The sequence below is a fragment of the Mus caroli genome, unplaced genomic scaffold, assembly GCF_978045245.1.
Source record: "Mus caroli unplaced genomic scaffold, Mus_caroli_1 scaffold_12, whole genome shotgun sequence".
NCBI lineage: Eukaryota > Metazoa > Chordata > Mammalia > Rodentia > Muridae > Mus > Mus caroli.
Window position 1 is genome coordinate 53599307 of NW_028227267.1, and position 23662 is coordinate 53622968.

The 23662-nt window shown below is 41.0% G+C and overlaps 1 protein-coding gene across 3 annotated transcripts in view; it reads left to right on the forward strand.

Moving 5' to 3' along the window:
• Ift88 (intraflagellar transport 88) overlaps window positions 1–23662 on the forward strand; it is a 90843-nt gene that overhangs the window by 54197 nt on the left and 12984 nt on the right. For all 3 annotated transcript variants that reach the window (XM_021181484.3, XM_085828684.1, XM_029469188.2), the window contains 4 exons: window positions 109–224; window positions 6007–6059; window positions 7275–7340; window positions 14437–14543. In XM_021181484.3, the coding sequence (XP_021037143.1) occupies window positions 109–224; window positions 6007–6059; window positions 7275–7340; window positions 14437–14543 (342 nt within the window). The remainder of the gene's footprint in view (window positions 1–108; window positions 225–6006; window positions 6060–7274; window positions 7341–14436; window positions 14544–23662) is intronic.

Consider the following 23662-nt stretch of genomic DNA (forward strand, 5'->3'; position numbering starts at 1 on the left):
TGATAGCTCGTACTTTTTATAAGTAAGTCCACCTAACAGATAAATTAATTAGGAGTGCATTCTGTATTGCTACTGAAGCTGAATTGTTGACTTCTTTATTTTCTCTAGTCATACAGGTATTTCCCTTCTAACATTGAAGTCATTGAATGGCTTGGAGCTTATTACATTGATACCCAGTTCTGCGAGAAAGCCATTCAGTACTTTGAAAGAGCTTCCCTTATACAGTAAGTAACTGAGTTTTATATTTAGTCAATATCTTACATTAATACTATTTAAAAATACTATTTTTATCCCTAAAAATTAGTATCTGGTAAGCCTAATAGATTCATGAAAATATCTTAATGAATTATTTTCATTTTCTTGTATTTTGTTCATTTTTCTTTCCCTCTATTGTGGCTATATTTTCTGTTGCATAGGAATTTTAAATACCTTTTATAATATACTTTATCTGTTTTCCTTGTTCATACCTCAGTGAGGAAATAGAATTTATTTACAAATCAGAAAGTGACTTTCTCAGTCGGGACAATTTTATTGCTGAAAGAGTCTTAATAGAAGGAAGTTGTGTTGGTTTCAATTTACAATTGTTGTACATTGAACATTAAAAATTAAACTGTTTTAAAATTTAAGTGTTTTAATATTTTTAAGTTCACAATGGATGTTTTTCACATATCTGATTCAAACATAAATGAATGTATGATATCCTTTGTCTCCGGCCATATTAAATTATGAGATGAACTGTAACTTAAAATCATTGGGAGGACAGCAGAAGGCCCAGAGATTTAAGTAATCTTTGTGGGGAATTTACATTTGGCAATTACTTTTTATTACATTGGTTTCATATAAATGTTTTGATAACTATAAAACTAATTACCAATATTAGAATAATAGTTTTAGTTCAATAACATCTTTATGATTTAAGTTACACTTATTATACTTAATTGTACCCTAGCCTAGCCATTAGACCATTCCTCAGTAAGGTGTGCTCCACGTGGTTCCATCCTTCACTCTGATTTTTATGTATCCTATAAAAATGGTGTCATAGTCATCCCCAGACGGGTATAGTGGCTCAGGCTTGTGATCCCGGCATTCAGGAGACTAAGACAAGAGGATTTTCCATGAGTTTGAGGCTAGCCTATGCTAAAGAGTGAGATCCCATCCCAAAACCAGAACCAAGAGGCCAGCAAGATGATGACTCAGCAGGTAAGAAGTATTTGTCAGCAAGGTGACACTTGAAGGCAATCCCTAGACCCCACGGGGACACACACACACACACTCACACACACACACTCACTCACACACACACACACACACACAAAATAGACAGGTAGAAAGGTAGATAAATAAATAAATAAATGTAATTTAAAAACAATAATGAGGTTAACTTCCTTAGTGTCATAAGGTAAATATACTTTAGATTAAATTGGCTTAATTAAATAAAGAGTCTATTTTCTTAAAACAAATTTTTCCATTTTTCTAATTTTCTATTTTTTATAAACTAACTTCCAAAGCTAAAAGGCAAAGTGTGGCAAGCCACTCTTCATCCAGTCCATCTCCTTCCCATTTCCTCAGTACTCCAGCCTCACCACGCTGACTGCACTGACTCCACTGAACCTCAGCTCTTCCATGCTAACCACATTAGCATCAGTAAACCCTCTTCCATCGGTAGCTGTCCAAACATAACTTCTCTCTCTGAGATATGCTCCCTGTTTAATAGTGGGCCTCCATGGTGAGACTGAAGCCTTCAGTCCCCTTCCCTGTTTTTTTCTCTTTCAATCCCAGCCTCCTCCTGGCTTCAGATCTGAACACAGCCTTTCTGGAATATCTGTCTAATTGGTCATGTCTCTTCCCTTTCTTAATGGTATACTCAGTTCCATTTTCTCTCTTCTTTTGCTGCCCTGTCTGTTCTCCCAAGTTTTATTCTTGGATTAATATAACCATTTTTTCCATTGGAAATAACTTTCATGGCCTGGTAAATGGATGCCATATAAATGTGTGCTGTCTGAGCACTAGCCTTGTCTTCAGTGTCTCCCTGTCTCCTCATCCTCCTCAGAACTCTGTAGTTCCTCTCTGTTTATGCTTCAGTTTCCCTGAAGATGAGGCTCTTTCATGCAGAGTCCCTTATGCTTCTCTCCCTAGCTTGCTCTGCATTTACTTTCATTTGCTTCTGTTCTTATTTTCTTTAGTTGACAGAGGCATTTAGTGTACAAAAATTACATTTCCTGTATAATTTTAATCATGTACTTTCTGGTATGCTAAATCATGTAAAATATGTTTTTATTTTCAACTGATACGTAACAGTTGTAGTTATATGTGCCAAGTACTTATTGTTATATAAAACCTGTCTCTACCATAAGAATATAAACTTTTATGGAGTGGGAATATTCATTCTTCTGTCACATAGATCCTTATACATTACAGACAGTTGGCAAGTGGTTTAATTCAATTTAATTTTTTGTAATATTTATAATAGTAAGGTCTCTCCTGGTTGTATTGCTTGTATTTTTGAGATTCTTAGTAATTTAGTATGTTTAGTATGTTTCTAATTGATTTAAGCCTATAGTTTTGTTTTATTTTTCTCTATCTATAAATTACATTTTTAAAATATTAAGAACTACTATCCCAAGCTGAGTATAGTTGCTCATGTCTGTAATCCAGTGCCTGAGAGCTAAAGCAGGAGATTTTCTATGAGTTCAAAGCCAGCCTCCTGGAATAAAGTATGAAAACCTATTTCAAAAAAGAACAGAAAGAAAATGAATTCTACTCCTATTGGTCCATTGTTAATCAATCCTATTATTTAATAGTTTTAGAGATTGCTATTTAATATGCTCATCATGGCTATTATCATAAAGCACCATCAGAGGGCCAGTATATGTGTTATGGGAGGGAGCTCCAAAAGAGAGAGAAGGGAGCAGAGAGACTACTGAAACACATTGTGGCCAGCATTTCCCACATTTGAGGAAAGTTTGTGGATTTGTGAGTCTACAGAGCTCAGTGAACTGTAAGTGGGAAAAACCCAAGAGAGTCCCAGGGAGACACTCTAGCCACACTACTGAGGAAGTGGTGAGAGCATCGAGGTATGTCGTCATGTACAAAGCATGCTGGGTAAGATTAAGTAGAGTCCTCAGCAGAAACCTTGAAGGCCGGAAGACAGTAGATGGTATATTAAAGTCTTGAAATCTCTGATCATAAAAATGATCTTACATGCCGGGCATGGTGGCGCACGCCTTTAATCCCAGCACTCAGGAGGCAGAGGCAGGTGAATTTCTGAGTTCGAGGCCAGCCTGGTCTACAAAGCACTGAGTTCCAGGACAGCCAGGGCTATACAGAGAAACCCTATCTCAAAAAAAAAAAACAAAAAAACAAAAAAACAAACAAACAAAAAAATCTTACATATCAAAATTTGATTAATATATGCACAAAATTGAAATGCAATAAATGAATTCAAGAAAGTTGTAGTATGGGAAAATCACATGAAAATCTTTTTGTATTTCTGTAGACTTGAATAAACAAACAATTCAAAAGGACAACTATGAAATTGGTATACAATTCATAATAGCATTGAAAAGCATAAGTAATAAGAATTCTTTAAATCATGTAGCTAAAAAGCATGCACTTAAAGCTGTGAATCACTCTTGAAAGAAATTAAGGACATTAAAAAAGTGGAAAGACACCAAATACATGGATTGGAAGACCAGTGTTGTTAGCAGTACAGAGTGATCTTACGGTCAAGGCTCTCTGTTAGATTCTCCATAGGATTTTTATAGACATAGGAAATCCACCCTGATAATCATAAAGAACCTCGAGAGATTCTAAATAGTCAATCCAAAAAGGAGCAAAGTTAGAAAACTCAGAATTCCTATTTTCAATATGTGCTTGCTTATGTCATAATAAAATAGTGTGGTACTAAAGAGGGCTGGAAAGACAGACGAAAGAACCCAAAATTAGCTCTCTCATACATGGGAAGGTGATGTCTTTTTTTTTTAATTTGTTTATTTTATGTATATGAGTATACTGTACTGTCTTCAGACACACCAGAAGAGAGCATCAGATCCCACTGAGGTGAGCCACCATGTGGTTGCTGAGAATTGAACTCAGGACCTCTGGAAGAGCAGTCAGTGCTCTTAACCACTGAGCCATCTCTCCAGCCCCAGAAGGTGATGTCCTACAAAGGCATCATACCATGCAATGCAGAAAGGACAGCCTTTTTAACTAAAAACAAGCTAGATATTTACATGGCAGAAAAAGTAAAGTTTGAAACCAACTGGTGATACACCAATGGTCTCAGTACTCTGGGGCTGAGGCAGGATTGAGAGTTCAAGGCTAGGCTGGGCTACAAATCAGTCCTTCATCTCAAAAACAACAACCACAAAAAAAAAAAATAACCTTTAGCTTATCCCATAAACAAAAATGAACTTAAAGTGGATTAAAGGCCAAATAAATGTAAGACTAAAAATTATAAAACACAAAATTCTTGGTAAAAATTGTTTATCCCATTGAATATAGCAAAGCTCTTAGAAATGGCATCAAAACACAGAAATAGACAATTAGACTTCAACAAAATTTCAATCTTCTGCTTATCAAATGAAACAAGAGTACAAAAGCAATCCATAGAGTAGGTCATTACATAGGTACATTTCATAAAGGGCTTCTGCAACTCAACAGTAACAAAAGTCTCCAAAGTTTTTGAGGACTTTTTCTTCAAAGATATTCTACAGACTGCTGATCAGCATATGCAAGGATGCTTACCTCCATCCCACTGCAGAGTGCACGTCATGGCATGCACACGTGGGCAGCAGGTTGGTCTTAGTGAGGTATTTAGACAGAAGATAGGAGTTGGGAGTGGGATGTGTTAGTAGGGGCCTAGGAAAGTTGGAAGGGACTGTATAGATAAGATTATCATATTCCATTGCTTATATGCTTGAAATTCTCAAAGAATCAAAAAATAATGAGGGTGACAAGGTCTCACTATGTAGCCCTGGTTGTCTTAAAGCTCTGGGAACAGGGGGACAGGGTAACAAGTGTCAAGGAGGATGTGGAAAAACAAAGGTTTTGCAGATTGCTAATGAAAAGGCAAAATATTATGTCATGTAAATAATTTACAAATACTCAAAAAGAAACATTAGACTCACCATAGGACCTAGCAGTGTGGTACTCACCATGGACCTAGCTTTGTTGCTCCTAGATAGGCATCTAAAGGAAACAGAAGTGGGTGCTTATCCCATCACTTGAGCTAAGAGCTGTGGAAGTCAGATGGTAGTTACAATATGAAGAGGAGGGATGATGCTGGTACTCAGAACAAAGATAAACCCCTGTGTGGTAGCACAATGCTGAGAGTCGGGTATTAGGAGCTGGCATAGCATAGTTGTGAAAGGACATCAGAGGCTGGGATGGGCCTTCTGACAAAGGGAGTGTGTGGGACCCAGAGTCTAGTTTCTGCCTGGATTTGCGGAAGCTGAAGGTTCGACATTGAGTAGTGGATGAGAACTGGAGAGGCAGAGAGGGACTGGAAGGAATATAGACTGGGTTAGAAGCTGGGTATAGCATGTAGGTGGAAGGTGACAGGTGTAGGAAGAAAGTATATAGTTTGTACATATTTTATTTAGATTGCAATGGGTAGGGGTGTGGACAGTGGGTTTAAAATTAATAATTTGCCATATAGCAGTGCTGAGATTGAGGCCCAGCTCTGGCCAATCCCAAAGCTGGTAGGCTTGACATCAAACTAGGTTGGCATTGGAAGGTTGTCTGAAAGTCACTAAGTAAGTAGAAGGGAGATTTGAAGGGCAGGGGAGTATTAACCAAGTCCCTAGGCTGCTCCTCATTCAGATCCTAGGGTGGGGCTGGTGTTGGTCTTGTTTTAGGTTCTAAATATGTGAGCTTGTATATTATTAATACAGATTAAATAAACTAAAGGTCAGAAGGAAATAGAGATAGAAAGCTTAATGAATGTTTCACAGTCTCGTTGTTTTTGTTCTGTTTCTAATTTCCACTCATTTCTTGCTCTTATAGACCCACACAAGTGAAATGGCAGCTGATGGTAGCTAGCTGCTTTAGAAGAAGTGGTAAGTGTTTTGACTTTTTTCATTTCTTATTTAGTTTGTGTCTATTCTTTTGGGTAGTTATGAATATAATCATGTCCCAGTTGAATGTTTGTTACTTAATATTAGCTTTCTAAATAACTACACATAATTGAACCATATCATGTAAACAAAACCATAATTACTACATACAGAAAAAGTCATGCTTACAAAGTGGGTGTGTGTTGGTTTTGTTTGGAGCAAGGGCAGGGGTTGGCACTGGATTTGACTTTAAAAGCAAGCCTGAGTACACCCAACCTTCAAGGTGGGACTAATCATGTATTCTAGTTGAAAAACACCCCTAAAAATGGGTTGTTTTTCAAAGTTAACCACAAAATAATCTTTTTATATTAGTTTCTATTTCCATTTTGTGCCTGAGTGATTCTTAATTCAGAGCTGGGACAGTGGGAACTATGTATAATTACAACAAAGATCACTGTGTGCAGAGGGTTATGTTTCTGTCCTAATGGTGCCTATAGCTTAGAATGCCAGAGCTCCAACTAGGAGGTCCATGTGAAGAAGTTTATAACACGCCCCACAGACAGGAAAAGTCAGCCGCTGTCCCCCCACCCATACCCCAGAAGCACAGGGTGAGGCTGTCACTGTTACCTGCATGTGGGAGCTTTCCTCATCCCTGTTAGTGTCTTCAGAGTGGCCCGGATATACATTACACACTTAGTGCGGTCCTAAAAGCGGGCGCTGGAGGGCTCGCTCTCTAACACTGCCATGGCTCCTGTCAGATGGACAGTGTGACTGTGAGGTGCACACTCATTTGTGCAGGACCACTGAGCCACATCTCAAGCTCTGAATGGATCTTAAAGGTAGCCACTGAATTATTTCTGTTGAAAAACTAAATTTCAACCATTCCTACTCTAATCTTTTTCAGTTTTGTTGGTTGGTTGGTTGGTTGACCCGGTCTTACTGTGTAACCCTGGCTGGCCTCTCCTCAGCAGCAGTCCTCCATCTGCTTCCATCCACTGACACAGACATGAAACATCACACTTACAGTATATGGATATTTTCCCCCAGACATTATTCAAGAATGACACATGCTTGCTTGTGGCAAACATAAATACCTTCTGCTAACCCATTAAAGTATGCCAATGCTTTGGATTAGAATCAAAATTTTTATTAAATTTAATAAGATTTCTATAACTCTATATAGCTAGCTACTATATTTTCCTCTTTATTTATTTACAGGTAACTACCAAAAGGCATTAGCTACTTATAAAGAGATTCACAGGAAATTTCCGGAGAATGTTGAATGTAAGTGGCCTTTCATTTTATACTTTGAAGGCAGGAGCACGGTCTGTGCTCTGATAGATAATTAACGTTGCTGTAGTAATTGTGTGTAAGTGATGCCTCAGCTGTGACACAGATGTTTAAAGCTTTGATTTGCTCAGAGAGTTTGACTCCATAGTATGCATTTTATAGAATTTAGTTGTTATGGGTTTAAGTATAACTCATTCTATTTATTATTAAACAAATCTATATCTGAAGCTTTTATGATAAGGTTTAAGAACAAATTTGGGGAAAAATAGCTGTAGCACCACTGGTAGGATGCTTGCCTGGCATGAACTAAAATCAGATGTGCTGACACATGCCTGGAGTCTTGGTGCTGAGGAGGTAAAGGCAGGAGGGTTGGAAGTTCAGAGTTCAAGGTCCTCCTCAGTTACCTGAGTTCATATAAACAGTGATGCTTTATAGGGAAGGCATTTGTAGGATTTTTATTGGAGTATGTATATATAATGTGTGGATAGGCACACTCATGCCACAGTGCACATGTGCAGACCATCCATGTATCTCCTCTTGTTGTACTGTGGATTTGAAGCCATTCACAGTGATAATGAAAAGTATTATAGCAGGAACTACAAAAGCTAGTGTAAGAAAAATAGAAAATGCCCACCTGCATCCACTGCACCTCCCACCAAACTGTCAGTTTCATCCTGAGTTGACTTGGAGTCAAAAGCAGAAAGTCATCGTCAGCTTGGAATTTTTACCACTGTTGTTAAAAAGCGAAGAGCAATTCCTTGAGAAGAAATCTCTTAATTCATGGTGAAGATAGTCATTGAGAGGTGTGGGAGGGGTTGAGAACAACGCTATAGCAGAGAGAACATCTTTGAAAGGTCTTTTTCATTTTGTCCTCAAAAATAATAAACACATGCAACACATTACAGTAAAAACACTTGTTTCCTGAGCCCAGATTTCTGATGGTGCAGCCTGATCCAAGAAGTAGGCAGAGTCTCAGCTGGGCTCTTGTAAGAGCAGTGCAGTAGCACTGCAGAGAGGATAGGGCTATCTAACGCTGCTCTCATGAGGCAGTGGCCTAAGGGCAGTCACTTGCAGAGCTCTTAAACAGTGCAGACTTTGAGCTCCTCCTTCAAAGGCTGTTTAGGTTTGCAGTGGAGCTGGGCATCTATTTTCTGTTTCTATTTAGACACCTTTCAGTGTGGTCCTTAGTCTCAGTCACTTTACAGTGGTCCAGGAATGTGTCTGAAAGTAGAACCTGCCTGCCTGGCACCTGAAGTTAGTGGATTGAGGGGGTCCCTGCAGGTATCAAACAGGAGAGTCCACTGCCAGGTGGAGCATTGTCAGCATATTTGAAACTCAGTGCAATCTGGGAAAGGGTTTCCAGTCAGCAATCAGCCAATCCCAGGCTTGTGATAAAGCTCAGGGAGGAGGAGTCTGGGGTGATCACTGGGGAACTTGGGGAAGTTCTGCCTCTAGAGCAGAAGGTGGGTGAGGACTGCCATGCCCACTTTTTTCTCCACAGATAGCAAAAAGGATACCAGATCCTTAACAAAATCCATTCCCAGGCTTCTTCACAGGAAAATGGGTGTTTTAGCCCCTACAAGAGGCTGCTGTGTGCTTAATGTTCCTGTGTCGCTAGTGAAATGTAGGCAAAAGGACCTTTGTGAACCCAACAGTTAATCCTGAAGTGCAGGCCGTCAGCAGGTTGCATAAGCAGATGCTCAGCCTCCACCTAGACGTTAGTGGCACTCCTGTCCCAGTTAGTGGCACTCCTGTCCCACTTGTGGAGACCTGAAGTCTCCAGTCTTGAGAAATGTCCCTGAAAGGGTAAAATTGCTTCCTGATGAAAACCACTAGAGGAGCCACAGTGCTTTGGCTCAGGGACAGACCAAGGCCACATTTTAGTTTATTCTTTCTTTCTGTCTGTCTGTCTGTCTGTCTCTCTCTTTCTTTCTTTTTTAAAAAGAATTATTGATTTATTATATGTATATGGGTTCACTGTCTTCACACTCACCAGAAGAGGGCATCAGATCCCATTACAGATGGTTGTGAGCCACCATGTGGTTGCTAGGATTTGAACTCAGGACCTCTGGCAGAGCAGTCAGTGCTCTTAACCACTGAGCCATCTCTTCAGCCCCCTTATATTTTCTTTATAGAGTGTTCTAAGAGTTGCCTTAAGACCCAGATATAGCTGTCTCTTGTGAGACTATGCCGGGGCCTAGCAAACACAGAAGTGGATGATCACAGTCAGCTATTGGATGGATCACACGGCCCCCAATGGAGAAGCTAGAGAAATTACCCAAGGAGCTAAAGGGAACTGCAACCCTATAGGTGGAACAACAATATGAACTAACCAGTACCCCGGAGCTCATGTCTCTAGCTGCATATGTATCAAAAGATGGCCTAGTCGGCCATCACTGCAAAGAGAGGCCCATTGGACTTGCAAACTTTATATGCCCCAGTACAGGGGAACCCCAGGGCCAAAAAGGGGGAGTGGGTGGGTAGGGGATTGGGGGGGTGGGTATGGGGGACTTTTGGGATAGCATTGAAAATGTAAACGAGGAAAATACCTAATAAAAAAAGAGTTGCCTTAAAAATTAAATGAATGATTATGTACATAAAAGAAATATCTAAGATGACTTTTATCTATATAATTTTTAAAACAAGTACAATCAATTGACGATTATAACTGAAGCCATAGGTAGGGAAATTTGTAGAATTTTATCTGAAGCAGAATCATTTCTGGTGAACACAACAATACAATGGCCTGCTTCTAAGGGAACTGCATACATGTGGTGCACAGACATACATGCAAGCAACACATTTTACACACAAAATAAGAAAACTTTTTAAACTTAAGATTGGCCTGCCTTACAGATGATGCCATGCATTTCAGAGAACAGCTACCAAAACTGTTTTGGGGTTTTGTTTGTTTGAAGTCTCCTGTAGCCCACACTGGGCTAGAACTTACTAGGTAACTCAAGCTGGCCTTGGAACTAGTTGTTTTTATTTTCTATAAATTGCCTCTAAGCTGCTCTTCTGAGGCAGGGCAAGAGAGAGAGCCATTGGTATATCATTCACAAAGCATAAACTACCCTCGAATTGTGAACTGCTAAGGTAATGTGTACACAGGTGACTTACATAATAATTTTGACCCAGCACTGAGGAAAAAAAAAAAAAGTAGAAGTCACCAGCTGGAAACCACTGATCTTAGAAAGTCACTGGGGACGTGGAGGCAGAGACAGAAGAGTAGAAGGTGTAAAATGTCAGGTGGGAGCGGGGAGTGGCTAGCTTCAGAATGTGTAGTCTAGGGAACCTTTTCTTTAAGGATGAAGCGGTGGCCATTTGTTGGCTTCGGGGAATGGTGTAGTATAAACGGAGAAACTGCAGATGTGCCACAGCAGCACATCAATAAAAAGCAGTGTCTGTGGAGTGCAGATGCCCATAGACAGTGGACAAGAGCTGGGACACTTACACAAGAGAGGACTGAAGCGGGATGGCACGGACCTGCTTGTAGAGCAGGACAGGACCAAGGGAAGACCACAGGCTTCTCTGTTGGCAGATAGTCTGGATAAAGCTCTCCTCATCTGAGCACCAGAAAGGGGAGAGAGCCAGCATGGAGCAACGGAAAGTACAGCTTACCAAAAAATATAAATAAACTCACAGGAGTCAATCATAATATAAGTTAATTATTATATTGCGAATGTAGTATATTAATAATCATTAATAACAAACTGCTGTTGTTAGTCTATTGACTAATAATTTAATGAAAGGGTTAACGTGGTTCCTGGAGCCAGAGAGGATGTGAAGAAGTAGTTGCTCCCTCTGTCTCAGAAACAAGAAGTGTAATTGGTGAGAGTGCTCACAAGAAAGGCTCACCTGGAAACTAAGGATGTGGGAGAATTAAAGTCAAGGGATGGAAAATTGGGAGGTTTTTAACAGAGAAAACAAAGATAAAGACAATAAGAATTTTAAAAAGAAGGCAAAAGAAAGCTGAAGAGATGGCTCAAAAGGTAAAGGCATGAGCCTGATGACCAGTTTAACACCCCCTACTCCCAACACACACACACACACTAAAAATAATAATTTTAAAGTTACATAACATGTTCTGTTGAGCCCAGAGACAACCTGATTGAAGGGTGTTGCCAAAGAGTAAACTAGCACAACGATAATGAGAGCAGAAATCACAGGTACAAAAGAAGAAAACGTTCCAGAACAGAAAAGCACTCATCTACAAAGAAAGCCAGACACAAGTAGCCATCAGCACTGCTGAACACCAAATACCAACGGCAGTGGGACAGTCTACCTGTGTGTGTGAACGCAGCAGAACCATAGTCTTAGAAACTTAGGGCCTAGCAAATATGCTCATTTCACTTCTTGGAGAAGCAAGAGGCTGGCTTAAAACTTAGTTTGGAAGTTCACTAGAAAGCTGACTCAAAACTTTAGAGCTCAGTGGTGGTGCATGCCTTTAATCCCAGCACTTGGGAGGCAGAGGCAGATGGATTTCTGAGTTTGAGGCCAGCCTGGTCTACATAGTGAGTTCCAGGACAGCCAGGGCTATACAGAGAAACACTGTCTTGAAAAACCAAAAAAAAAAAAAAAAAAAAAATAGAAAGAATTAGAGCTCAAGTGGGATATTTTTTCTATGTTCAATCAAATGAGGGTAGAAATTAGTTTAGCATCTAGCTAACACTTTTAAAGTATAATTTTGATGGCAGTTGTGGTAAGGGGAGAAATATGCTGCATACCTCCTTATTTTAAGGCTGTCAAGGAATATGGTTTAAGCCTGGCAGGATGGTAGGAGCCTGCATCCCAGCAGTACTGAAGGAAGTTAGATAAACGGCTTGGGCATCCTAGTGAGAGCAGGAGAGAGAATACAAGCCTGTATCCTGGTAGACAGAACCATGACAGTGCCAGTACCTCCTGGTGAGCAGCACTCCACTCCTCTGGAAAGGAATGCAGTGACTCAGAAACTGATGTTGCCATTGGAAGCTGGCACAGGTTACTGGAAGCTGGAGTTGAATTCCTATCAGGAGCCTGGGTGGTTAGAAGTTTGAATTCACAGAATCTTCTCCTTTGTAACTCATCCCAAGGAATAGGCTTATTTTGGGACTACTTTTTCAATTAAATAAATACAATTTCAGCATATCATTGGATATCTTTCAGGTACTAGAAACTATTTTTCAGAGACGAGAAATATAACCTGGTAGAATATGTGCCCTGCAACCAAGGAGCCCTAAGTTTGCTCCCCGGCATTGCTGAAGGTGGGCGTGGCGTTGCTTGCCTGGAAGGGGAGACAGAAGGATTAGAAGTCATGGGCTTGCCCCAGCTATATAATGAATTGTAGGCCACTCTAGGGTGCATGAGACCCTGTCTCAAAAACAAAACTAGTTTTTATCTTAGCTTATGCTTATTCTCTTGATAACTGACAATAGAATACAAAGAAATACCCAAAATGTTTAGGTTTTCTGGGAGTAGAGAAGGAATGATTAACTTTCATTTTTCTTTGTGCCTTTACATATTTTATAAATATTCTGCCATAATCTGCATTTCTGTTATAATGAGAGAACCAAATTATTTTGAAATGACACACAAAAAAATCTCAAAGTATTGAGACAACAAATCGTAGAAGTCTTATTAATTAATTTCATTCTCATAAGTTAGAAAGAAAATCACTTTGGTTGTTTGTTTTGTTTTTAGTTCACTCTTTGTATCTTTTTTTAAAGACTTTTTTATTTATTATATGTATGAGTACACTGTAGCTGTCTTCAGACACACCAGAAGAGGGCATCAGATCCCATTACAGATGGTTGTGAGCCACCATGTGGTTGCTGGGAATTGAACTCAGCACCTTGGGAAGAGCAGCCAGTGCTCTTAATCACTGAGCCATCTCTCCAGCCACACTCTTTGTGTCTTAAAGCTTTGTTATTTGAGACAGGGTCTCACTCTTAGTCCAGGCTGACCTGAAACTGGCAGTCCTGCCTCAGCCTCTCAATTCTGGGATTACAGATGTAAACCACCACACCTTAATTTAATTTTGTTAATTTTATCAATACAATCTTAAATCCAGATGCAAACTCGAATATACACAACAACAATAGCAACACTAAAGCAGGCTTGGTGGCTTATTCCTATAATCTCAGCTCTGTGAAGGTAAAGCCACAAGTCAGGGGTTTGTTCAGGTTGTCTTCGCTACCTAACAAGTTTGAGGCCAGCCTGGGATACATGAGACTACTTGTCTCTAAATAAAGTCATTTGTGTAAGCACACCTAAACATATTGTGTGAGATGTATGTAAGTGATTACTGTTTTGTGCAGCAAAGTGATGAATACACACAGGAATTCCAGGAATGGAGGTGTGGGATCCACACAGGCCAAGGCAAATTGTGTGAATATTCTACTTCCTCACCTTGCTATCATCTCAGAGGTATACACGTCCACTCTCTTGTGTAATTATCTTATACATATTTGATATTGGCTTCAAGGCTGACTATAAAGTATATGTTTCTTTAACATGGGTAATATTGATTAAAAGAATAAATTTAGCAACAGTAAAAAGAGTATTTACTAGTAGTATCATCATCTTTATCTTTACCTGTACAACCTACGTTTTATTGCCAAGTCTCCCTTATAATCTTTCCGTGTATGTATGTATGTATGTATGTATGTATGTATGTATCTCTCATTGGCACATACATTATCAGATGTTAAAGCTGAGTTCTCATCCAGTGATTTCCTTGTGCCTTGTTCTTCCTGTGGTCTGGCAGCGTGAAGACAAGGAAGGGCCCCTACAAGGAAGTCCATTCTCCTAGGTCTACAGAATACAAGGTGTGGTTATGGGTCTGGGGTAGGGTAGAGGGAAAGAGAAGTTCTCATATGTAGCCCTGACTGTTCTGGAAGACACTCTATAGACCAGGCAGCCTTGAACTCACAGAGATCTGCCTGTGTCTGCTGGGATTAAAGGTGTATACTATAACACCTGGCTATAATTCTAAGAGAAAATGAAATGCTCTCATCACGCCTCTGTCAAAGGCCAGGATTGCTGATTTGCAGGATTGAAACTGCTCTGTGCAGCTTTCCTTTCTTAATTTCTATTTTTTTTTTTAATTTAGGTTTGCGTTTCTTGGTTCGTCTCTGCACAGATATTGGATTAAAAGAAGTTCAAGAATATGCCACAAAACTCAAGAGGTTGGAAAAAATGAAAGAAATGAGGGAACAGGTATCTCATATGGGCCGAAAACTACTGTCTTTTAATTTTCAAAATGTCAGCCTGCTGTAGTTGAAACGCACAGGGCTAGGAGCTTGCATCAGAAGGCAGAGCTGGAATTTTATTCAACTGTAACAAACAATGAAATTTGCTGGAAAGCGAACGGATCTGGAAATATAATATTAAGTAAGGCGACTCAAGCTCAGAAAGATAGACCCACATGTTCTCTTTCATACGTGCATCCCAGCCTCTGTGTGTGTGTGTGTGTGTGTGTGTGTGTGTGTTTATTTGTAAACTGTAAAACCTAGAAAGGAGACCAAGAGAGCATAAAAATGGGTGCTGAGGATGGATGGGGGTGGACATAAGGACACGTGAAACATGAACGAGATGGCTTGGGGGCACAAGGGGAGGACTGAGGGTAGCGGTGGGTGAGACTTGAGGGGAAGGAGAATCTATTGAAGCACATTTTGTTCAAGGGCTGCAATGGTATCTATATTGTGTATGCCAGCTTTCAATGGTATCTATATTGTGTATGCCAGCTTTCACAACAAGAAGGGATTTTAGAAGCCAGTACAGAACTAAGTTTACTTGGCAAACTAAAATCTGAGAATGATGTGTACATTCTCAGACACTTGAGCAAACATTTCCATTTAAACCGTTGCATTTTTACTATTTAATGGCAGTTGTTTTCCCTAGTGAATAAAGTAACGATAAAACGGAAACCAGTGTTTAAAGCCGAGGTGAAGAGCTGGGCCCTACCTTAAGGCAGAGCTCCTAGTCTGGCAAGGAAAGAGGAGGCAGGATTTCCCTTTCTGCTCTATTACAGTAGGAAATACCACTGAAATTGCAACCTAGGTTTGAAATCTGGTCTCTGCAGGGCAGGTTCTAAGGGCAGGCTTCTTAGTGGAGAGCTACTAATACATAAATGTTGCACTTTCCAGAAGATGGAGTAACTTAGAGGTTAATATGGAAATTTGATTTTTATTGGTGAGAACTGTGTCCCATGAAAACCTGCCACTTGCTGTGGCATGAGTCCTTCATTCCTGAGGGATCTGCGTGGTGGAGCACGGTGCGGAGAGCACAGTCAGCAGACTTTTTAGTGCACTTCTGCAGCAGATGAAATGGCAGTGTTTCCACTTCCCAAAGAATCCTCTCTCCTGTTTTAATATTGGTATATTAAAAATAAAACCCTTTGTTTTTTCAAGACAAGGTTTCACTATGTAGCCTGGCTGTCCTGGAACTCACTATGTAGGCTGGCCTGGAACTCATGGAGATCCTCTTGCATCTGCCTTCCTAGTGCTGGGATTAAAGGCTCATGCCACTATGCCGGGCTAGAAATATATTTCTAAGTAAGGAATAATGTGCTGGCAAATGACTTGTTTCAAAAATGCAATTATCCTGGCTTTAGAAAAGGTCTGATTCCACATATGCTTGCACAATGTGGCCGGTTGTCTTTGCTTCTAAGGTGTGGCTGATCTCTTGTAAAAATATTATAAGCAAACGTGTTTTGCTTTGAAAGTCTTTAAAATACCAAGCTGTCTTTATTTGCTAAGCTAGGCTACACTATTAAAACCCACTGTACTGGCCAATCTCTGCTTTGTACCAAATGCTAATGAAATTACACAACTGTGACACATAAACCATTGTAAGAACAAGTTGAAATTATTATGATTATAGTTACATATTTAATAAGAATCCAAAAAGTATGTAAACAAAGCACATTTTGGGATTGAATTCATTGTATGAGACCCCTCATACAGAACCATGAGTGCATGTGCGGAGTCTCGGTACTGAACAAGCGTTCAGTTTTAAGTCATTACAATCTGCAGTGAGCCCAAGCTTCCACGGATACAGTTGCTTATGCAGCCTCTGCCCCTGGTGCCTGCTTTCCTAGACTTCTTTTTTTTTTTTTTTTTTGTTAAATATATCTTGAAACAACTCTTTTTTTTCTTTTTTTTTAATTTTTAATATTTTTTATTACGTATTTTCCTCAATTACATTTCCAATGCTATCCCAAAAGTCCCCCATACCCTCCCCCCCACTTCCCTACCCACCCATTCCCATTTTTTTGGCCCTGGCATTCCCTGTACTGGGGCATATAAAGTTTGTGTGTCCAATGGGCCTCTCTTTCCAGTGATGGCCGACTAGGCCATCTTTCGATACATATGCAGCTAGAGTCAAGAGCTCCAGGGTACTGGTTAGTTCATAATGTTGTTCCACCTATAGGGTTGCAGATCCCTTTAGCGCCTTGGGTACTAGCTTCTGAGCTTCTTGGAGCTTCCCTGTGGGCAGTTCATAAGCAGCTTTTTTTTTCTTTTTTTTTGGTATTTTCAAGACAGGGTTTCTCTGTGTAGCCCTGGCTGTCCTGGAACTCACTCTGTAGACCAGGCTGGCCTCAAACTCAGAAATCCGCCTGCCTCTGCCTCTCAAGTGCTGGGATTAAAGGTGTGCGCCACCACCGCCCGGCTGCAGCTTTTATTTTTGAGACAGGATCTTACTATGTAACCCATCCTTACGGGTTATGAAGAACTCTGCAGCTCTGCCTCAAACTGGTGGCAATCCTTTTTCCTCAGCCAGCTAGAGCTACAGGTGTGTGCCACTGCTCCAAGGCCACAGTGGCTTTAATGTAAACATAAACTTTAGGAAGCACTGACTACAAAGGATTCCTGGGAATTCAACACTAATTTAATTCCATCTTCCAGTGGAACTGGGTGGAGTCCACGTAGCTGCCATTCACGAGTGGTTTCTCTGAGAGTCCTTTTGCCCCTGCTCTTCCATTTACAGTCTCTATAGCAGCATGACTGTTTCTAAAATCTAGCTGACATTTTGGGACTAATATCCACAAGGACTAAAGAACTTTACTAAATGTAAATGAATTGAAACGACTTTCCCTCCTCCGGTTACTACACAGCCTTTTCTTTCCTCTGCATCAACATACTTACGTATTTATTAAGTAGCTTTTGCTTGTTTCCTGTGTAGACCTGGGCTATTTCATATTCATCTGTACTTTGAAAAAATAAAGTTTGTATGGAGAAAAAGAATGGTTTCTTCTGAGACGGTATCCTGAGGGGATTAGACCCAGTATTTGGTAAGCCTCATCATTAGAAGGATTCAATTGATCATGTAAACTGTATATCAGGGCAAATATTTAAACATCACAAGAACAAACTATTTGTACAGGACCCTAAGAGATTAGAGAAATCTTTTTAACCAATAAATGATTTTTTTTTATCTGAAGTTAGTTTTCCCTTTATTTTTGTTTGGTTTGGTTTGGTTTTTGAGACAGGGTTTCTCTGTGTAGCCCCTGCTGTCCTGAAACTCACTTTATAGATCACCCTGTCCTCAATCTTAGAGATCCGCCTGCCTCTGTCTCCTGAGTGTGAGGATTAAGGTGTGCCCACAACACCCAGCTTGTAGTTCATTCTTACCCTGAATAGCTCACTCAAAGTCTCCCATGTTTGCTCACTTATCACCCATATTAACCATTCTGTGCCTGTTGAGTCTCCTCAGATACTTCCTCACTGACCTCATTATAACCTGTGACCCTACTGCCACTTAGACATTGTCTGTTGTTATAGCTTCTCCTTAGCATTTTATGCTCCACCACTAACATACACCAGTCTCCTTATATTAAAAGTCTTAGTCCATGACCATGAAGTATCAGAGAACACTAATCCCTCTTCAGTTTCTGTGAAACCTATTTGGCTGCCACAGACTCTGTGCCCTAGCTTTTTCTTTCTCCCCCTCCACCCGTGATTCTATTTGCATAAGAACATTGTTTTCTTTGTTCTTCAGTATTTCTCCTCACATCATACATTGAAAAAACATCTTCTGGCTGTTCTCTCGCTTAAGTTTGGCTTATCAACATGGAATGGAGGGGAGCAGAGTAAGAGAAAGGTCATAGGAGTGAGAAGGGCCAAAACTGGACGAACTGACGAGTGTGAAAGCGTGCTTCTGGAGTGATTGTTGTGCGTCCCACTTGAGTGTGTTGTTCTTAGACGTGAGCCTGTGGGGCAGGGCTCTGTTTACTGGCTTGGGTAAGGAGATTCTTGGTGTGATGAAAGCAGTCTTTGATTTCTTCCCGCAAGAGAAGTTGACTAGAGATACTCTTTGCAATAGCCACGTGATTGAAATCAACCCCAGATTTTGCCCAGAACTGCTGGGAAATGCAGATGTGACCATGTCCTCAGAAAGGAAAGGAAGAAGAAGGGACCATCCATTTGCCTTCTGCTAATGCAGTGGTTTGGCATCAGGAAGGCAAGCCAAAGCACAGGGTTTAGGTACCCAGCTCTTGAGTGAGCTGGCAGCCTTCTCCATGTTTGTAGCAGCAGCTTTCCCTTGATTAACTCTAGTGCATTGACCAGGCTAGACATTAGCTATAGCCATGGCGACTGGGCCTGTAGCTCGGAGCTGAGGTGCTGCTCAGGATGTGGGGAGACAGGCACTTGGCTAAGCATTCAACCTGTGTTAGCTAACTCAACTGTTACAATGATCCTGTAATGCTAGAGACATTCATGATTGACATTTCTTATGAATGTGAGAAGCATAGACCCACAGTGGCTACAGATCTTGATCTAGGTCTTGTTCCATGGCTGCTCTTTTCCTCCCACCTCTTCTTCTACCCCCATCCCCCTCTCCCCCAGCGCCTAAATGGGATTGGCTTTTTTTTTTTTTCAAAATAGTAGTTCTATTTCTTTTTCATACTATTCAAACAATAAAATATTCTTTTAAAAATTCAGAGCTGGACCTGGGAGCTAATCCTAGCTACTCAGGAGGCTGAGGCAAGAGGATGGCAAATTTGTGGCCAACCTGAACAACTCAGCAAGACTGAGTTAAATAATTCAAATAGGACTAGAGATACAGCTCAGTAGTTGAGCACTTACCTGGTATGTAAGGAGCTCTGTGTCCAATCCCGTACCATGGGTGGGGGCACCGATTCAGACAGATTACTTTTATTAATAATTGATTATTGATTCACTAAGACAGGGTCTCACAGAATTGCCCAAGGTGATCTCAAACTCAGTCCTCTTGCCTCTGCCTTCCAAGTGCTGACACTGCGGTCATGTGCCACTGTGACCAACTCTAAGTTTTCATTCAAATAAAATGTGTAAAGATAAGGGTGAAATTATTCCTCCCATTTGCAGAGATCACTTAATATGATGTTTCCAGGCATGTTCACAAATGCACATAGACATGCATATGATGACATATAGTCTTTTCTTTTTTGGTTTCTCAAGACAGGGTTTCTTTGTGTAGCCCTAGCTGTTCTGGAACTCACTCTGTAGACCAGGCTGGCCTCAAACTCGAGATATGTCTACCTCTGCCTCTGCCTCTGCCTCCCCAGTGCTGGCATTAAGGGTGAACATATATTCTCAAAGAGTACAAAACTACGACCTTACAACTTTTAAGTTAGCTAAATAACCTAGCCAGATAACACAGGTGGCTGGCAGTGCCAGCAGCTGTCGAGGCTGTCGGTTTTACTCTTTATCCCACAATATGGCTGCTTCTCACTTAGGTAAGCACCAAGGACCTAAGAGCCTTGTTGTCATGGTACCGACGACTCCTTCTGTATCTACCCTCACACTCCGCCTGAAATCAGAGTGACTCGCTGTGAATTTCATTAGCAAACCTGTATCTCCCACGTGGCAAGAATGTCACAATGCTTTTTAACAAGCTGCTGTTGTATTATTGAAAGGGAACTGACCCTTAGCTGGGTCTGAAGTGGGCTGTGGAGCCTGGGGAGCTGGCAGGCCACCATAGCCAGGCTGCCACTGTGGAGTCACAGAGATTAGCTACAGGTTCTCATTTGCATCAACTCTTTGTAGTCTTTAATTTTTCTCAACCCTACTCTTAATAATGGTTCTTAAATGCTTTAACCTCCCTTCTAGTCCATCACCCACCAGAGGAGGTGGAAAAGAAAGGTTACTAGGATATGGGGGAAGTGGACCTGTTTAGAAATGGTTCTTTGGAGCAAATCCCATCTGTATTGTCAGGAAATGAGCAACTCAGTTCATAGGTCAGCAGTGGCACCTCAGTCCATTCGCAAACTCTTCATGGTTATCCCAGCAGTTCAGTTCAGTAGTGTCGGGATAGCAACAGTGGCATGACCAAGCAGGAACAGCCAGGCCTCAACTGAATCAGCATGAGTCAGCAGGAGGGCCAAGACCATGGGACACAGAAAGAAGCGAAGATCAGTGAAGACTCAAGACCACGAAGGCAGCTACGTCTACAAGCAAGCCCCTCTCACAGTCCATTGAGTCCGATTCATACTCCCTTCAAACATCGGGTGTCCTCCACAGGTCTTGCCTCAGCACGTGAGTCTACATCAGCTGACATCATTCTGCCAATTGTTCCAAGTCTAAGGAAGCAGCAAGAAGCCGCCAGCACACCACCAGAAGTTTTTTGTGCCTTTCTCTCTCTATAGTCAATACAAATGGAGCTCAACACCACCATGTAAGGGGACCAGTACCTCTGTGTCATTAGCGAAGAGTCCTTCATCACGCATCCTATCATGTGCTTGCTTTAGCAAAACATCCTCTCACCTGTGTAGCTTCAGCAAAATGTTCTTTCACGAGTCTGCTTTGGCAGAACATCCTTTCACACCTGTGTCCACTTCACGGAAATGTTCCTTCACATGTTTGCTCCAGCAAAACAGCCTCCGATACAACTGACTTTCCAAAGATTCCTTAAGTTTTCCCTTCAACTCTTCTTACATAAATTATACTTTTGTGCCTATTTGACTTTCCTAGTGTGATGCTCTTTCTCCAGAAGGCTCCTCCTTCTTGTTAAGCCTCTAATTGCACAAAGTTTAGCTCTGCCCCAGCATTATATTAATAAACTACCCACTCAGCCTCTATTTTCTCATCTCAGAGGTGCCTGGGCTCCTCCCCTCCTCCCTGCTGGCTACTGCTTTAGTGTACTTGCTGTGATAGGGAGGGTCTGTCTTCCTCCATCCAGCCGAGCAGGAGCTGTTAGGTAGCTCTGCAGCCTGGTCCCTCCTGAGCTCTTCCTACTCTGTCTCTGCTCTGCCCTGGAACCCCTGAGGGCACACCAGAGTTGGATCCATGGCCTGGAGGGATTGCTGTTGGCATGGCTATGTCCCTGGGGGCTTTCCTCTGCATCTGCTGGGAAAGAATGTATTCTGTTGGTCAGACCTCTATCTTGTATGAGGTGTTAGACTCGAAGAGCTAACTAACTTTGAACCTCAGTGTCACCTTGAAGATTTATATGCAAAATCCTTATCATGGCTGTTAACAGTGGTTGGCTCATAGATTCCTTCTGGTGGATTTGTTGGTTTTTAAAATTTGTGTTTGTGTGTGGGTATGTATGTAGGAAGATAGAGTGAGAGCTACAAAGAGAAAAGGAGATACAGAGAATATGAGCTTGTGTGTGTCAGTGTGTATAAAGATCAGAGGGCATCTTTCAAGAGTTGACTTTTTGCTTCCACTGTGAGTTTAGAGGTAAAACTCAGTGATCACGCTTACACAGCAAACACATTTATCCACTGAGCCATCTGGCTAGTATTTGTTGGATTTGAGTGCACATGGATGTTGATCTGGAAATTAGGATGTTAGAGAAAAGCTTGAGTCGGCAGAGACAAGGGGGAAGCCACAAGGGACACACATGCATCTCTGAATAGAAGAGCTGGAGGAAAACTGCAAGTCTGGCAGGTGGGGAGGAGAGCCACATGCCTAATGGGAGGCTCCACCTCTAGTTCCTGCAGCAGGCAGGTGAAAAGGACAGAACAGAATTTTGTAGGCTTGGGCCAAGACTCTGACTGTACCATTGGTGCCCTGAGGAGTCCATCTGTGTGGTTGGCCATTTCCTCGTGTCCTGGGAAGGAGGGAAGGCACAGGAGCAACAGAGGCTTAGGTTTCTTTTGGTGAGTGAGCCAGAAAGATGAGTCAGACAAGTGCTGACCAAGGTGGGCCAGGAGTCTAAATGGACAGAGAGAAGACTTAATGGTTGTTAGGAACATAGCGATCAACCAAGGGAGTGGAAGGCTGTTAGGAACATAGCGATCAACCAAGGGAGTGGAAGGCTGTAGATGAGGACAGGAACAGCATGGTGAGTGAAATAGTTTGACACTTGTAGAAGCTCATTCCTTCCTAAGTGTCCTGGGCTGGATGGAAGAGCCACCTTCACATTTGCTAGGGTGGCTCTGAAATTGGGCACTGTGGTACTTACAGCACTGTTCGTTCTGGGTAGGATTGCTTTGGCTACTTGGGGGTCTTTAGTTCTATTCCTAGTTTCTTCAAGGCTTTCATCACGAGGGAATGTTAAATAATGTCAAAGGCCTTTCTGCTCTATTGAGGTAATCATGTGATTCAGAGATACTTAGTCTGCTTATGCGCTGTATTGCATCTGTCCACCTGTTCTACATCCTGGCAGTGTGCCATCTTGGTTACAATGTATCATCTTTTTAAATGTGTTTTAAATTCAGTTTGCAGGTATTTTATTGAGAATATTTATACCTATGTTCATCAGTGAAATTGTTTCATAATGTTCTCCATTGTTTTGTTCTGTCCTTTCCCAGTTTGGGTATTAGGCTAATGCTAGATTTGTAGAATGGGTTTGGTATAGTGTTCTTTCTCCTTCTGTTTTATTGAATAATTTGAAGAACAATGGTGTTAGCTTTTCTTTGATTGTATGGTACAATTTGCAGTGAATCCATCCAGTCCTGCGCACTGTTGTTAGACTCTATTGCAGCTTCAGTGTCATTGATATTTATAGACACTGTTAAGTTATTTCTATCTTCTTTTTTTGTTTTTTTATTTCTATCTTCTTGATTTAATTTTGGTGAGTTGTATGTGTCTAGGAATTTATCTATTTCTTCTAAATTTTCTGGTCCCTTGGAAGTTTTCAATATATTCTGTAATAATCCTCTGGATTTCACTGGAATTTGTAGTAACCTCACCTTTTTCATCTTCAATGTTATTAATGTGAGTCTTTTTTTTTTTTCTCTCTTTATATGGGTTAAATTGGCTAGGTATTTTCAATCTCTTTTGTTTTGTTTTTTCGTAGAATTCTGTGTTGTTCTCTTAGTCTCCATCTCACTAATTCTGCCCTGATCCTATCATTTGTTGTTTGTTCTCTTAGTCTCCATCTCACTAATTCTGCCCTGATCCTAT